General features: G+C 35.0%; 2 protein-coding genes across 2 annotated transcripts in view; one reads left to right on the plus strand and one right to left on the minus strand.

Annotated features, from left to right (window-relative positions):
* The window catches only part of LOC135074685 (adenylosuccinate lyase), a 55,076-nt gene that overhangs the window by 35,183 nt on the left and 3,865 nt on the right, over window positions 1-16,028 (plus strand). The window lies entirely within an intron of this gene.
* Window positions 5,215-15,534, minus strand: LOC135074694 (protein snakeskin). The gene is made up of 4 exons (XM_063969062.1): window positions 15,345-15,534; window positions 7,300-7,496; window positions 6,793-6,922; window positions 5,215-5,821 (listed from the first exon to the last, which is right to left on the minus strand). Exons 1-4 carry the CDS (start codon window positions 15,393-15,395, stop codon window positions 5,726-5,728), a joined length of 474 nt encoding a protein of 157 aa, XP_063825132.1. The 5' UTR covers window positions 15,396-15,534; the 3' UTR covers window positions 5,215-5,725.

Raw genomic sequence — 16,028 nt, forward strand, 5'->3', positions numbered from 1 at the left:
ATTCATTACAATCACAAAATATTGTCGCCATTTCACATACGATTTGACCAATAAAGGTTTACAACATAATTTTGTATACTGCAAGTGGTATTTACTCATTTGTATTATTGACAAAGGGATGCCACAATACGGTGACCGACGAGCCCATCATCCGTTGCAACGGTGCTCAGACAAAGAGGCTCTCACTGTGTGCGCTAGCGCAGTTAACGCGAACCAAGCTGTGTACTCGTACACGACATAGCACATAAAGCGAAACACTGTGGCACCTTAACACTTGCAATACGGGCGATTTTGCAACCAAAAATGTATATTCTGATGTGCTGTCGTCTGTACAACTCGGGTTTATTTCACCAATAAAAAGTACTCATGAATGGAATGAATGGATTGCTTAAATAAACACTTAAAAGGACCTAAAAGCCCTACCATCACTTCAATTCTTCAAGTAATAGACATCCTTGTTATACATAGAAACTGTCTTGTCAGCGAAAACTTTAGTCAGGAGCACAGGAACTTCTAGCAGACAGCTGCTGTTCTGTGGTAGATTTTCTCGTCCAAGTTTAGAGGGGACAAGATCATACCTACGATACATTTGAGGAGTAATGGAGGCAACTTCTAAATCCGATCGCACATAAATTCCTGGTAATCACAGCAGGTGGCCTGTTCCTCCCTCTTCCAAGTTTTAGGGTTGTGTCATCATCATCATCATCATCATTATCAACTGTTTTTTACAGTCCACTGCTGGTCTATGAACCTCCTTCACTTTAGTGGAGGGTTTTGCCATAATCTCTACGTTTGGCAGGCGGCTTGGAGATCACAGTATAAAATGTTAATTGGGGTGGTATGTGAGCAACAAATGGTATAACTTACGGAGTCCGTTAGGGGAGCAATGGTGGCGGCTTCGAAGTCCAGGTCGCAGAGGAACTCTCGGCAGCCAGGCGAGGTGGCCACCGCGTCGTTGTCCAAGTACTCCACCTTGCTCAAGCTCTGGGCCTGGCCAGAACTATTGACTCCTAGAGAATGTTACATAATGTAATTAGACATTTTAATATTCCCAATACTGTAAGAGACAGATTTCAAGGCATCATTTAAAGCTGGAGTCACCAGATAAACAGATTTGCATCAACAGATATGCGGTTCCGTGGTCTTATAAATGCTTAAAATGTACGCACCCTTACTACTATTATGTATTCTGTGCCCTTACTACCTAATATGAGTTGCGCACGCTTTTACATGTTTAGTTTCAAGTATTAGGTTCTGTATTTTCAATTTCAAAATTAGTAGTGAAAACTTATGGCTTATGTAATACTCATTTTTCATACTATGTTATGTGTTATTATGTATGTTTTCCAAATAAAAAATAAAATCAATTTCCACCTTCGTATTCCACTCGAGGAATGAAATCCAGGAAAGCCGGAAAATGTTTATTTTTCGTTTAACTAAACATTTTTAACTCAGACACTAATATAACCTGTACTCATTACATAAAATATAATTGCGAATTATCACAAAGAACGCTTGTTTTGTATTTTTTTTGTACTTAATTTTTTTTATCAGCCATATCTTGTATTTGAAAACATTCTCCAAAAAATAATTGTAATTAACTTGTTTCCGTATTACAATGAGTAAATTTCTGTGTCTTACTAATTACTTACGTAATCATTGTGTAATGCGATCTTTCTTTACTTGCATTAACTTTTCATTATTCATAAAAGTACCCAATTAAAGAGTAATGTATAATTTTCAAACATTGTTACATCAGGTTGGTTAATATTTCTTGAAATTAATATTCATGAAACTTTTCTTGTGTAGTCTGTAAAAAAAATTAAACTTCCTTTAGCCAACATAATTTTTTTCTTTCCCTATTTTTCCTATTAATATGTGTGTGTATTATTAACAAAAATTTGTTAAAACAAGTGCTTAAACAAACAATAATACCAAGTCTTCAGTGGATATTAATTATGTAGTAGATACGTCTGTCGTGTTTCAATAACCCAATTTGGCTAAATTCCTGACATGCAGTACAATAATAATTTAATTAATTGTACATACCTACTTTAGAAACAGTTTCGAAAATTGGTTTTTGCACGACATCTTTCAATTATTTTAAACTCATAGTTTTATTCATTATACCTACATAGTTTAATTAACAATTCGTTGTTACAGAAAATTGATTTCTGTAAAATGACTAACTTTCTTTTTGAATTAGAATTTTCATAGAAAATAATAATTGTGCCAGTCTGACAGACGGTTCAGAATGTCACGTTAAAAAAAATGTAATCACAATTCAGAAACTTGAAGAATGTTATGAATCATCCAGCTAGATTAGTATTAGAGTTAAAAAATGCATTATTAAATTTGCCATCAAATCATTTGCGTAGTATCAGTTAGTTTGTCGAGGTCTAATGTGCTTAGATATTTTAAAAAGTGCCTTTACACGCCTCCCAGTATTACTTTAACCCTGCCACTGCTTCGGGACAATAAATGAACCAGTGATAAGAAGCAGCGCAAGAAACTCGGCCACCCATTCTGCCCCCGATAGTTGAAAGGGCGCATCTACCTAATCAAAACGGAGATAAAAAAAGTTTTAAGTAAGTACTTAATTTAAATTCTTAGCTGTCCTGGAGTTTAACTCGTATCCGAAAAAAGTGTTAGATGCGCCTTTTCAACTATCGGGGGCAGCATGGCGGATTATTAAAACAAAATAAATACTTACGCAGGGGTCCTTAGAGAAGTCCACAGTCTAGCTGACACGTCTATCGGAGATCTACGGCTGTAGTGATGGCTGAGCGCTCCTAAAGCGCCCACTTAACCTAAGACCCCGCTAATTTGACGCTCTCTTGACCCCATGTCGGCTAACCCGGGTTAGTCATGATCCTCCATCTGTTCGTAACTCCTGAAGGATACAAGATATGGAGAAAACATTGAACCCACATAACTATATCAGATACTAGCGGCCGCCCGCAACTTAGTGAGCACCAAGTGTGTTCTAAAAGGATCTAATTGAGAAAAAAATTACTACTAGCGATTGTAGTTCCTTGATAAGTGAGTTAGTCAGTCAGTCAGTGACCTTTTGCTATTATAAATATAGATGCTTTAGTATCAGCACACTACATAGCACCAGACTCTACACTTCAATCGCTCTGATGGCACTAGACAATTATGCTAAGCTATTATTATGATTTCTCCAACATACGAACACACAACAAAACAACTTTATATACCGTTTAGGCCACGCTAAATCTATTACGGCTATTAGGCCAGGTATGAGCCGTATAATCAGCTGCTCGGATACTTCTCGTGATTTGTTTACAGTGCAAGTAGAGCGCGACGACTACTGGCCTGTGATATCTCTATGAGATACTTACTGTTTTTGTACAGCGTGCTGTGCATTGAGAGACGTGGTGGCGTTTTAACTGCGCACCAATAAAAGTCAATGGCCAAATGTACTTTTGACATTTTCTTTGAGAGTTAAGGTACTAATATTCTCTCATTATCGAATACGAGTTGTTTATACCTACCTTGCGCTGCTTCTTCTCAGCACTGGCCCATTTATTGTCCCGAAGCAGTAGTAGGGTTAATATTGGGGACGTGTAAAAGTGGCCTATTTGCAAAAAAAAATATGAGTTTTTCCTGAACAACAGTTATTATTATACTTCAAAGTTCTTCTACTCGTATATTCTTGTGATTATTGGTTCCAAGGCAGTCAAATTTGGCTGGTCCTACCTTTACAAGATATGCAACAGTGGAAAGAGGGGTGTGATTAGCCTTGTTTTGTCTCCAAAATTACATACAGCATCGTGAAGGGTATATGTAGAACTGAGAATAGATAACACTGGCATAATGTCTATATGAATAGATACCTACTTATTAGAGCTAGAGTTTTAAGTTTAATGTTAATGTAGCATCATAGGTATATTCAATATTGCATACGTTAATACTTAATTGTAAAATTGCAAATAATCGTCCTTTGTGTATTACGACTTCAATGACTAGTAATCCACGACTTAGAGTAATCGGTATTTGAACTTATTTGTTACATAAGTATCAAGTACAGTCAAACACAGTGTAGGTACCTAGCTTGTTTTATTACGTTTGCATTTGTTGACACGAATGCAAGTGAAGTTATTTTTCGAATAACACAAGTATCTATTAAGGCACATAGTAGGTAATAAAATGGGACGTGTAAAAGTGCTTTTTAAAAGCCTAGACTCATGCAAAAAAAAAGAGTTTAATAGGTAAGTACATATTAAGGCGACTTAAAGAAGTAGTAATATTTATTTTGTCATTTTGTTGTTCTAACTGTCGACTTAGTTATTACACATAGTATAAAACAAAGTCGGTAAAACTACGCAATGGATTTTGTATTTTTGATGCGTTTTTTATAGATAGAGTGATTCAAGAGGAAGGTTTTTAAGTATACTTAGCACCCGTGCGAAGTCGGGGCAGGTCGCTAGTTAAAAATAACGCCGAAACCCAGACTCAGTAGACAGCAATCTAAACCCTGTGGCATCTTACTTCGTTTATGCGGTTTTGCAACAAAAATGGTAGAGTTTGGTGTATTGGCGCCTGTAAATCAATTTATGGTGACCTATTATGCCTACCATCGTCGTCACGTCATGCTATTTGTTGTAGGGACTTGTTTACCGTCTATAGTGACTCATGGGTGGGTATAGTCATGCAGGGAGACATTATAGGGAAACAGGTTCATAGTGTCTCATGAATGGATGCGTCACGTGCTCTTTGTTCCTGATAACTAGGGGAAAGAAACTGGTAGGCTTACGAGTAATAATGTAGTGGACAAATGCATAGTAAAATCGATGTTCCCAGGCTATGTCTGCTTCGTTTTTGTCCGTACGCACATTTGACTTAAGAGAGTATGAATTAGTCATACAAGGTTTGGCAGAAACCTGGTGGATGCAGGTATTCACAGCATTATCAGAGATGCATGAACAATGAGCACTTACTTCTGAATCTTCAGTCTTTCCTGACATTTTTTGTAGAGCCTAGGCCTGTATAAAATCTTCTTGAAATTAGTTCTGCACTCGCTAGTTTGCACTTGCAGCATAATCTCATATCTTCTTCTCATAGTGAAGGGAAAAAGACTATGAAGTTCACATTTCACAAAAAAGAAATGTAGGTGTTTTGTAGCAGTAGCTTTCTTTAGCTGCAACTAGAGTCGAAACAATATTTACAGTACAGGGAATTAATACATAGTTTTAGTTGTTATTAAATTTATTTCAAAATAACGTCATACATTAAAAATAATTCTGGCACATACAAAAGTTAACTTATGAACTTAACTATCAGAAGGTGGGAAACTGTAAATAAGTCAAGGGTGAATGTTTTCGAAAATACTTAATCTAAATTTAAATAAAGCTTTGAGTTAACAACCAACATAGTAAAAGCCAATAACACTCTCAATAAGGATAACTATAATAATTTACTAAAATATTTATTATTAATGTTTATAGTTTTAAGAAATTACCATGCACCACGTGCGTAATTAATAATTATGTAGATACAATAAAATTTACGTGACGCAAAATATGTATCGTTCGTCATTTGTTTTCGAATCCGCTTCGATATTCAAATAAACTATTTTGTACGTCAAATTGACTTAAAACACTCGAAGCTGTGAAGACGTAGAAGTTGGCTTCTTCAGTGGACTTTCTATAATTTCCTAAAAAACAGTTGGCTCTGGCTACTCAAGCTAAAAGGTGTGTGTTTACATCTCCTTTGCGTAATGTATGACGGAGAGGGCCGTGTCGAGCAGGTACACCGCTCCCTGGATGACGCAGAGCGCTCCGACGGCAATGCCCACCTGGAAACAATGCACCATGCCATGACGTCAGATGTGTATGAACGTAATGGATACGTCAGCAAATGGGGCAGGATTGTGGAGTTGGTATTTTCCTTAAAGCCATGAGTTAACGAGTAAAAGTTTATTGTATACTGATTCCTTAATCTAATAGATTTCTATTATTTCTATTATTACAATACAATATGAATTTATCATAAGGTGTTACAATATTTTGGACACTTTGAAAATCTTCGTTTTCTTTTCTGTATCGGCTCGCTTGAGCAAAAACTATTGTCCTACGGTAACCCGCCCCTCTACACACCTCTGTCTTATAGCGTTAACTACTTGGGTCCGTGAAGATATCGCAAAATGCAATATAATAATCACGAATGTAATTTTGTGCAGAACTGCAGATTATGAAAGACATCTTTTGATTCTTTACTTGTTCATTTTATAAGACGATGAGGTAGCAAGGTTCGAGTGGAGGCCACGTACCGGAAAACGCAGCGTGGGACGTCCACCCATAAGGTGGACCTCATAAAGGTAGCAGGAAGACACTGGATGCAGGCCGCTACCAACCGGGCGATGTGGGAATCATTGGGGGAGGCCTATGTTCAGCAGTGAACGTCCTGTGGCTGAAATGATTATGGTGATCTGACAGCACGGGACTATTCCCACCTCTCGTTCCCACCGCTGCAACTCCAGTGTTGCAACAACAGCTTGACCGATAATAAAAACCCAACCAGTGAAGGTCAAGCTTGTCCCGGGGAAAAGTTAAACTGTCATTAGACCCGCAACGAAATTAATCAGAAGAACATAGTAGAAATTCGAAGTTTAGGTTCGACTTCCCGACTTCAAAGCGGAAGACAGGTGACAAACAAAGGTTTAGTAACCTTATGAAAAGGTATGCACCACGGACAATAAACATCAATTAAGGGGGCCTATCTTATGAGCTTTAGCTGACACCATTGATCTGACAGCAAACATCATACCTGTTTCTCTGCAAAGACAAATTGGAACTGGTGTTCTCCCTGGTATCCGCCCCAGTAGTGCAGCGCCACCGCGCCCACAGCCAGCCACATGAACACACCCACGAAGTTCATCACCACCTCTGACAGGGCTCTGGAAACCACATGACATTATATTAGAAGTGGAAAAAGCAATGCTCATTGAGGCATTCAAAAATAAAATTATAAAAGAAGATATATCATTTCAACAGTGCATAAAACTTTAAAAGAACACACAAAAAAGGGCTTGCCAGAAGAATCCGAATGAAGAAAAATGGTTTATAAAACATATGGAGATTTTCAAATTCCAAAGACTTTTTAAATGCGTTGCTGATATCAGATTTTCCATACATTTAACTTTAAAGGCCCCAAAACGTGATATTTAAGAGAGCAAGAAATTTGATATCATTAAGTTTGTAGCCGTGGCATATGACACAATGAAGTCTTACTAAAACCCAACATTCAAAATGTTGATGTTGAAAGTAAACTTACCTTTTATGCTCTGTAGTGCCGAAGAGGTATGTGACGATTTGCACCAATGTGTAGATGAGGTATCCCACAATGACTCCAGAAGCAACTATCTCAGCGTCCGGATTCTTCTCCTCGTTGAGGTTCCACGTTCCTCCCACTCCGAGGAACTCCCCATTATACCCCGTGCGGTACAGCACCAGGATTATGATGTTTAGGACCTGGAAAATAGAGATTATTGTTGGTAAAAATACTGCTGTGAATATTTAATTTTGTCGAGATAAGTGGTCATGGATAGGTATTGCATAACGTCTAGCTTTGGGCTACTAGTCAGGGAGTAACTCTCGCAGTCCAGCGGAAATAATGTGTTCGTTTGCTAGATTACACACAGATAGTACAGATACATAATATTATAAAATCTCTATTAATATTAATCCCAGTTCGTTAAATAGGACATTGTCCAAAGAAGAGGGACGTAATGACGAATTAAATCTACAACTTCTAGAAAAAAATCTAAGAAAGGGTCCATCCTTGGTTTTTTCGGTTTTTATCACTATAAAATGAAGCGAAAGAAACGCTGAAATTTTTTATCAAGGCATTGTCATTTTGTTTTTAATATTATAGTATGATAATGACTAACTCGGTTCCTGTTAAATATCCGGTACGAGTTATCAAAGCACTTCCGATCACAAGAAAACTATCTCTTATCTACACCTGACTCACGTTTCAGGTATTAATGATAAGTTAAACACCAGAGGTGGAATTGTGTAAAGCAATCGTAATCATTTGACAGTTCATAAAGTACGATAAAGTCAATTAAACAAAGCGTTTGATAGAATAATCGTACGTTATGAACTGTCAAATGATTGCGATTGCTTTACACAATTCCACCTCTGATTAATGTATTTTTGTTTCATGAACAAAGGTTCACAATTTCTATAGCTTAAAGTCATTTGCTCAAAATAAACATTTATAAGTTTTTTACACTCATCTACATGGAACGCTGATTGAAAAAAAATGATTCTCGCGACTTTACCCGGCTTCTAATTGAAGGTTTCTATAACACAAGTTCTTTACATATTTATTGTTTATTTAAGACTTTAAATAACCAAAAAACATGTTTTAAAGTATCGTTGATCCTTTGTGGACAATATTTATCGATCGGATTCTGATAATAATTTGAGATTAGCTATCTCTACTCGCATTTATTTATTACAATGGTTACGACTAACAGAATTTCAAGTTTTTTGGAACAAATAATTTGCCAAATAAGTAAGATGTAAGTGCTTCGGTGCACCCACAAGGTGGACCAACGACCTGATAAAGGTAGCAGGAAGGCGCTGGATGCAGGCTGCTACCAGCCGTGCGATGTGAAAGTCATTGGGGGAGGCCGATGTTCAGCAGTGGACATGGCTGAAATGATGATGATGAAGTGCTTTGGATCAATGTGTAAGCTGACTTGTAAAAGTAAATATATAAATAAATAAAGTAAACTAAAAATGCAATACTACGCCACACTTTCATTGCCATAGTACATAAATACCATTCAATCTTCATTATCAGTAAATGCTTGTAGTCTCCTGAATATTTGATGCCATGAGCATCGGTCATTTGCTAACACATTAAAAAATCGATATTAATATACTATAACTTGTGTTTTATGTTATGTTATTTGCTTCCATTAAATAATAATCGAGCAACATGAACACAAGAAAATAAACTATAAAAATCGATGCTATTACGAGTACACCTACAATCTACATAGTAACAAAATTATTGCTGTAATTTCTATCGCATAGCATTAAGGTCCGTTTAAATTAAGAGTCTGTAAATTAACAGATGAACCACTAAAATTAAAATCAATGTTAATTAAATTGGATCTAAACTCCTTTAAAGAAACTTAGGGTAAAAAAAAGCTCTTAAGTAGTTTCTTCAACAAAGTCCTGAAAAGACGAGGGAGTTCCTAAGAGGTACATAATCCTTATGGAACAATTATTATTTAAAAGCTTATAATGCTTGAAATATTTAGGTCTCGTATTTCTACATGCGTGTAAGTTTGGCAATAAAAAAACAATCGATACGCGATTGTCAAGGTAAAAACATAACACAGTGTGGTGTGTATTGATGCCAGCAATACATTTGATGGGCAGTAGTTATTTTAACTACAATCGCAATATTCGCTATGGGGCTTTGTATTTGTGAAGAAAACCCTAGTTCGTTTAGTAGGTATAGAACAAATTATTGAACATTCATGAAATAGGTAGATCAATTTTTCCATTGCCATTTTTATTACGAATAAAATATTTTCACGATTTTATGAAGAATTCATCATCAAAAAGAAATAAATTTGGGCTTTGCGCTAGATAATAAATTACACACATCAGCGCATTCAGGCATTTTTGATAGTGTTCCTTAATCTTTTTCTTGTCAACAAAACTTATTCGGAATTCTTGTTTCCCTACTACGAAAATTACTCATAACATTGTCGTGCTGGGTGGGCACCAGTAAAAGGGAATTTACTACTGTATATCTGAAGAGATAAGGCTGTTTATGAGTCATCTCTTCTATTGCAATCGCGATTATCGCTTGCATTCTTTGAATGTTTACTGAGTTTGGAATTGCTCGAATTAATTTCAATTTTTGTTGTGTACCTTTCGGAAATAAAGTTTTTATTATTTATTTATTAAATGATTAGGTGAAATGTAGCAGAGACAGATTCACTAGAAAAGTTAAGTAACTACTATCAATTTAACTATTAACGGTATGTTGTTTTGTTTTACTTAAAAAAAAAACAAATTAGGTTTACTAGTATTAGGCTGAGTTTCACCATCTTACTTTAACTTTGACAAACGTCAAAAATCTGTCAAACTCCATACAAAAAGCACCGGTTATTGTTACGGTTATAAAAAGGTGGTGCAACTCAGCCTTAGCCTTGCAATATCTTGGTGATATTCTTGTACGTTCCATAATAGAACTTATTTTAGTTTTAATTATTATTAAAATTTTATCTGGCTTGTTTTAAACCAATAAAAACGTAACATTAAAAAAAAGTTAAAAGTGAGTAAAACAATTGCTACAATTTTTTCAATTGTTTTTCTGCGCACCAAATTGTGAATCTCGATTCTTATTTTGAAATTTTGTAACAGAATCTTCATAAAATACGACACAAGCCAAAAAGGGGGAAGGTAGGTAACAGTTATTTACCTACTATCTGATAGCTAAAGTATCGGTTACATTTTTGGAGTTTGATGAGTAAATAAGTGTGATAGATGGATTAATTAATTTAACAAGTAGGTACAGTCAAACTTAATAATGGTCTCACACTGAAATTGAATTCGGAAACGTGCACCTCAGGGTGACAAAGGATGAGCTCAATGAATACGTCAGCGACGGGTCAGGAGTTAATGTCCTTAAGGGGCTGTCATAGATTAATACTGATTCAGAGCAGCTGCAGCATTATGTATCTTCTATTTTTATACCTACAGTCCTACATACTCATATTGATATGATAAACTGTTCGTACATTCAGAGCAAAAAAATGTAGGTAGTGTTCAAGTACTAAGTTTTTAGAATTTTTATCTGCACTGTAGCCATTTAAGTATGAGATTTAAGAATCGAAAACATAGCTAAATTCTGTCTCACAATTAAGATGATGACCCAAAAATATGATACAAACTTTACAGTGATTTTTGTTAGATGCTTCAAATCAAATCACACGACACTAAAAAGAGAAAGTTAAACACAAATCATTTATGACTGACTAATATTTATTTATTTATTTAGGCATAAAATACCTACTTACGTACTCATAGGTTACAAAACAAAGTGAATAACCTGAAACTGCTAAACGCCTTAATTGCATAAATCAATCAATGTACGATACGAGTAATTCACAAAGCAGTTTGATTTATAAATTAATCGTTTATAATCTGTGGAAATCAAGTAGAGTATAGCAATCATATAATTAGGTACAATTTAGACAATCCATCAACTTCTTTACATTTTCACCAACGCCCTTGACATGTCTGGAAAATCTAATTACATGCATAATCAAATTCATTTTCTGAAAACCGCTAACTACTGTGTTATTTTTAACTTGTTTTAGTCAATTTAAAATTAAGGTGTTACTTCGAAGTACAATTAACTTTAAAATTACTTAGGCATTTTAAATAAGTTAGTAAGTTGTAAGTAGTATGATTTTTTACTGCTTAACTATTTTAAATGATAGTTACTTTACGTTTTGTCTTATGTTCTTTTTTTTTGTAGAATATATGACATACAATAGAATAAACCCGTGTAATTAAATCAATAGGTAAGTATTTTACCATGGGTTGACAAAATTTTAGACTAACCGTTTCTTCGGTTCTTTCCTTAAGAATCTTTCGTGTATTCTACTCTTGGAATACGATTTTTATCTGTCAGATCTGTATCGTCACCTACTCTATGGTCGCCAGTGCATGTGTTATCGTCGCATCGTATAATTGTCGCTCCGGCAGGAAGCTTAGATTCAAACAATTAGCCGGCTGACGATTTCCTCCCTTAATCTAATCATTTATTATGCCCTGATTGCTTGCAGTTGCTCTTAATTGCTTTCAATTTTCATTATCACTAACTCAGCATCCTTTTGAATCCTTTGTTCAGTCCGACCTTTCTAAAGTCTTGTGTACGAATGAGTTTGTATGTGTGTAAAATAAAAACCTCTTTGGGGATTTGATTATAAAAACCCCTTAGTATTAAAAAGTTACATCTAGGATGAACGCTGGATTAAAATGACATTTCCATACTAAATGGTATTAATTTAAGCCAGAGTTCAACTAGGGTGTAACTTTTGTTAATAAGGGGGTTAAGGTCCATTCTATTCTTACAATACAAGGTTATTTCTGTGGGGAAAAAGGTAAATTTAACCCAAAGGGGTTTTATTCACAAATATGAAAATAGTCCTAATATACCGTTTTGAGCCAAAATTTTAACAAAAAATTACATTAATTCGATATCATAAAGCGGAGATATAGCGTTTCATGGCATTAAAATAAGAGGATAAATAAGCCTTTACTATCATCAATTATGGCTGGACAAACAATCGTCAAGTTATCCTATGTTCCGTACATCAGCAGTTCCATAAAGCAATTCCATCACGTCCACAGTCTAATGGGTCTCCCAAGGTAAACGCGCGTATTGTCCACGGCCCAGAGGAGCCATTGTGCGCAGGCGCAGCGCGATCAACTCCTTATGCATAACTGATGTGATCTAGATCGATGCTATTTGAAATCTTCTCTTTTGTACACACGGAACATAAAAACAATGTATCGTCTTTTGTTAGTTGTAATATGAGTTATATTGCAACAAAAATGTAGAAATAGATGATGTGCTATCGACTCTACCGTGAATAAGTTGCCCTTATAAATGAAGTCGCGAACATTCTGCTGCCTTTTTATAAAATTAATGATTGTTAATAAGGTAATTTCTTCGTAATTTATCATTCTTTGGTTATACGCTAAACTTTTACAGGACCAATTAAATCTCATCACGAGTATCAATAACACATACTGCATAATGTACGACAGCGGCAAATTTTTATGTGCATCTAATTAATTACATAAATTACGGAAAAGTCCCATCACTGAACTTCAAATTAATATCAAAGTTTCATTGTGGAAACTATAAACCTATGTACCTATATCTAACTACTATTGACGTATGCACTTGGTTATAATTAAATCTAAACAAGCTTGCATGCGTCTAAACGAGGCGTCAAACAGAACATGTTAGATATGAATTAATGGGCAATAACGCCCTTCGGCAGTTAGTTATAACGTTGCAAACTAACCTACAGAAACATCAACACAGTTGGCTTAGAATCCTAGTATACTAATGAATCAAAACATGTTGTAGAATTATTTCTTGAACAGTATTGTTGTTATTTAATCCACTTTAATTACGTCTTTGAACTTTAAGTTAAATTAAAACGCAAGAAAGTAATTTTGCAACTTGTTATTTAGCGGCGACTTTGGTTTGTTTTTTGGTTGAAACCATAAGTTGAATAGATACTGTAACTTCCTACGTCGCTTAGTTTTTTGACAAATACTCTTTTTCTGAATAAAAATCAAAAGACAACACAGGTACAGTCAGCGTCGAATAGTTCGTGACATCCAAAGTAGTCAAAAAGTTCGCAACACGTCTTTGTTTTATTGGAATAAGGTTGTGTTGTCGAGTTTTGGCCACTTGGTTATAATGAACTGACTCTATGACCCACGGGTGCCCTATTCTGAATTGAATTCAACTTTAAAACCCTATCATCCTCATTCCGCACGAACCACAACAAATAAGTTTCACATCTTGAAACTACTAGCTACATTATGGCAATTAGGCGTACTTAAAAGAATCTTCTTATTTAGGCAACGCCCTTCGCTAGGCACATGTTGCAAACAGCAAACAAAGCCTTATCAGATACGAAGCCACAGGTACTAGGACAATGGACCATGTGACTAATTTGGATGAGTAAGTTTTGAAGAATGTACGTTATTCCAAACTAATGAATGATGCCTAACATTTAAAAAATCAGGATAAAGGACAAATGTCTAGTTAGATAAAAAATATAAAAAGCGTTCGGAATATCATCAGTAATTAGTTACCGGCAAACTAAGTCTGTAATTACTATAAATAAATGCATTTATACACTTAATAGAAATGTTAAAATGAAAAATTTAAGAATCGTCTTTAATGTGGCATCTAATAAAGGAGGAAGTTGTTTTGTAACAAAAATGCTTGTATCTGATATACGAATACGAGTAGGTAATTAAGTTAACATTTGATAAATTGTTCGTTTGAAAGAATAATAAATTACTTATTTAGTTGTGTTTGTGTATACCTTTTAATACATTTCATAATACATTTCTTCTAACACATTTTCCTGTTTTGGGAAATCATCAACTTCGCTTAGGCAGTGCTGAGTGCATAGGTACCTAATTGTTTCATTGCTGTGTTATTTACCTTGTAAGTACCCTACCCTTTGAAGAATTCGCTTATTACAAAAAGGTTCAATGAAATATGTAGTCAAACAATTTATTTATACGACACATTAAAGCTATCAACAAGGTGTGGCGTTATCTAGTGATAGGAAATGAGGCCGCAAGGGCCGGTAACCCTGCCAAATTAAACACACTGAAACCTCTAACAAAATGAACTAATTACGTCTCTATTGCAAAAAGTAAGGTAATAAAAGTTGCAAAAGTATTGTTACTGTTAATGTCTCAATTTATCACTTCTACAAGTACTATGACATCATTATGTGGTATTGATAAAGCGACGCCAATAAGCGAACTCTTGTTTGTCTATGGTCTAATTCCATAGTACGATGCACGTACTCCTTGATGATTCATTCATGTTATTCATTGTTGTTAGTCATCTTTGGATCAATTGCTTGCGGATTTCTTGTAATAATCCTGAATAATTGAATGGAAACTTATTTCTCAATAGCATTAATATTGTACTCTGAAGAACGAGTGGTGTTATATGGTCATCACTATTTTCAGTTATGAAATCATAATTCAGGAGAGAATTCACTATTCCTTTTTTATTGGAAAGAAAAGCTGCAGTTTCACTTTCAACGAATCAATTTGTCTGAGGAAATTTCAAATTTAGCGTAACGTTGTAGTTTTTGTATAAAGTCAGCTCGACAAATAAGATCATAGGCCGGCTGTTGAAAGCCGTTGTATTTATTTTCCTTCTTTTGAATAGCGTTTGATGCATATGCAAAACAATACTTAGGAAATTAGTGCTTATACCTACATTACCTAAGATAAAATGTGTCCTTTAGGTAAGTATTGTACGGTACTGAATTTACTTATTTGGGATAACGTATTTCAGGATAACAGCTGAACTGACATTGAGAGTAATTATTATATTTTATTACTGTCTTAATGTATTGTACTCGTAAATCGGTCAGAAAGAGATGCCTTTGAGATTTTTATTTTATTTTATTAGGGATAACAAACAATTGTACAAACGGAGATCTACTCGTAGTTCCTTTTTAATCGTGGCAAATAATAAAAATTAACTAGGTTACTCACAACTTTGAAGGTTTTCACCACTATCGTCGCAATCGTTTGTACGGACACCATTTTAACTTATTTTGGAACTATCACTTGATTTAAAATACAGATTTCACTGTTCTTCTTTTTCTTTTTTTATCACATAGATTGCTTTGTCTTTGTCTGTTTTTGTTAACAGTCGTTTCGCCACTGGGTGATTTCACTTATCGCATAGTATGGGTTATCAGCATAGTCCATGCGGACTTATCTTATCTTTTCAGCGAATTAGTAGGGCAGGTGCCGCGTAAGTTGTTTTCATTCCGTCATTCATATTGAAGCCAATGTTTATTTGATTAAGATTCATTTTCCCTTTTTTCGTTAGTTTGATATTGTTTTATGCTGTTCTTTATTGTTCACCTGTCATCCGCGTCCGAAGATATCAAATCGTTTCTGAAAATAAACGCATTTGATTCTTACATTGTCCTTCGTTTTCAAATCGTATTAGGTTCTAAGCTGGATATACAGTAGCACCTATGAATCACCCTGTAAATACATATCGTCGAGTAGTGTCAGACCTCGTAACTCTATTAGATAGGGCATAGAGAATATTTTCGTTTCGCATACGAGTGTATTAATAACCGTCTATAGGGCACATGTTGAATATTTTCATTTCGAAAATTCCGGTCAAATTATTACAGTAACTTAATATTAATTGTTTAAATC

The sequence above is a fragment of the Ostrinia nubilalis genome, chromosome 9, assembly GCF_963855985.1.
Source record: "Ostrinia nubilalis chromosome 9, ilOstNubi1.1, whole genome shotgun sequence".
Taxonomy (NCBI): domain Eukaryota; kingdom Metazoa; phylum Arthropoda; class Insecta; order Lepidoptera; family Crambidae; genus Ostrinia; species Ostrinia nubilalis.

Excerpts from the sequence above, each read along its gene's own strand:
- LOC135074694 (XM_063969062.1), bottom strand. The coding sequence starts at position 15,395 with ATGGTGTCCGTACAAACGATTGCGACGATAGTGGTGAAAACCTTCAAA. Across the intron at positions 6,923-7,299 it reads GGCACTACAGAGCATAAAAG|AGCCCTGTCAGAGGTGGTGA; the intron begins GTAAGTTTACTT and ends TGTGGTTTCCAG. Across the intron at positions 5,822-6,792 it reads TTGTCTTTGCAGAGAAACAG|GTGGGCATTGCCGTCGGAGC; the intron begins GTATGATGTTTG and ends CATTGTTTCCAG.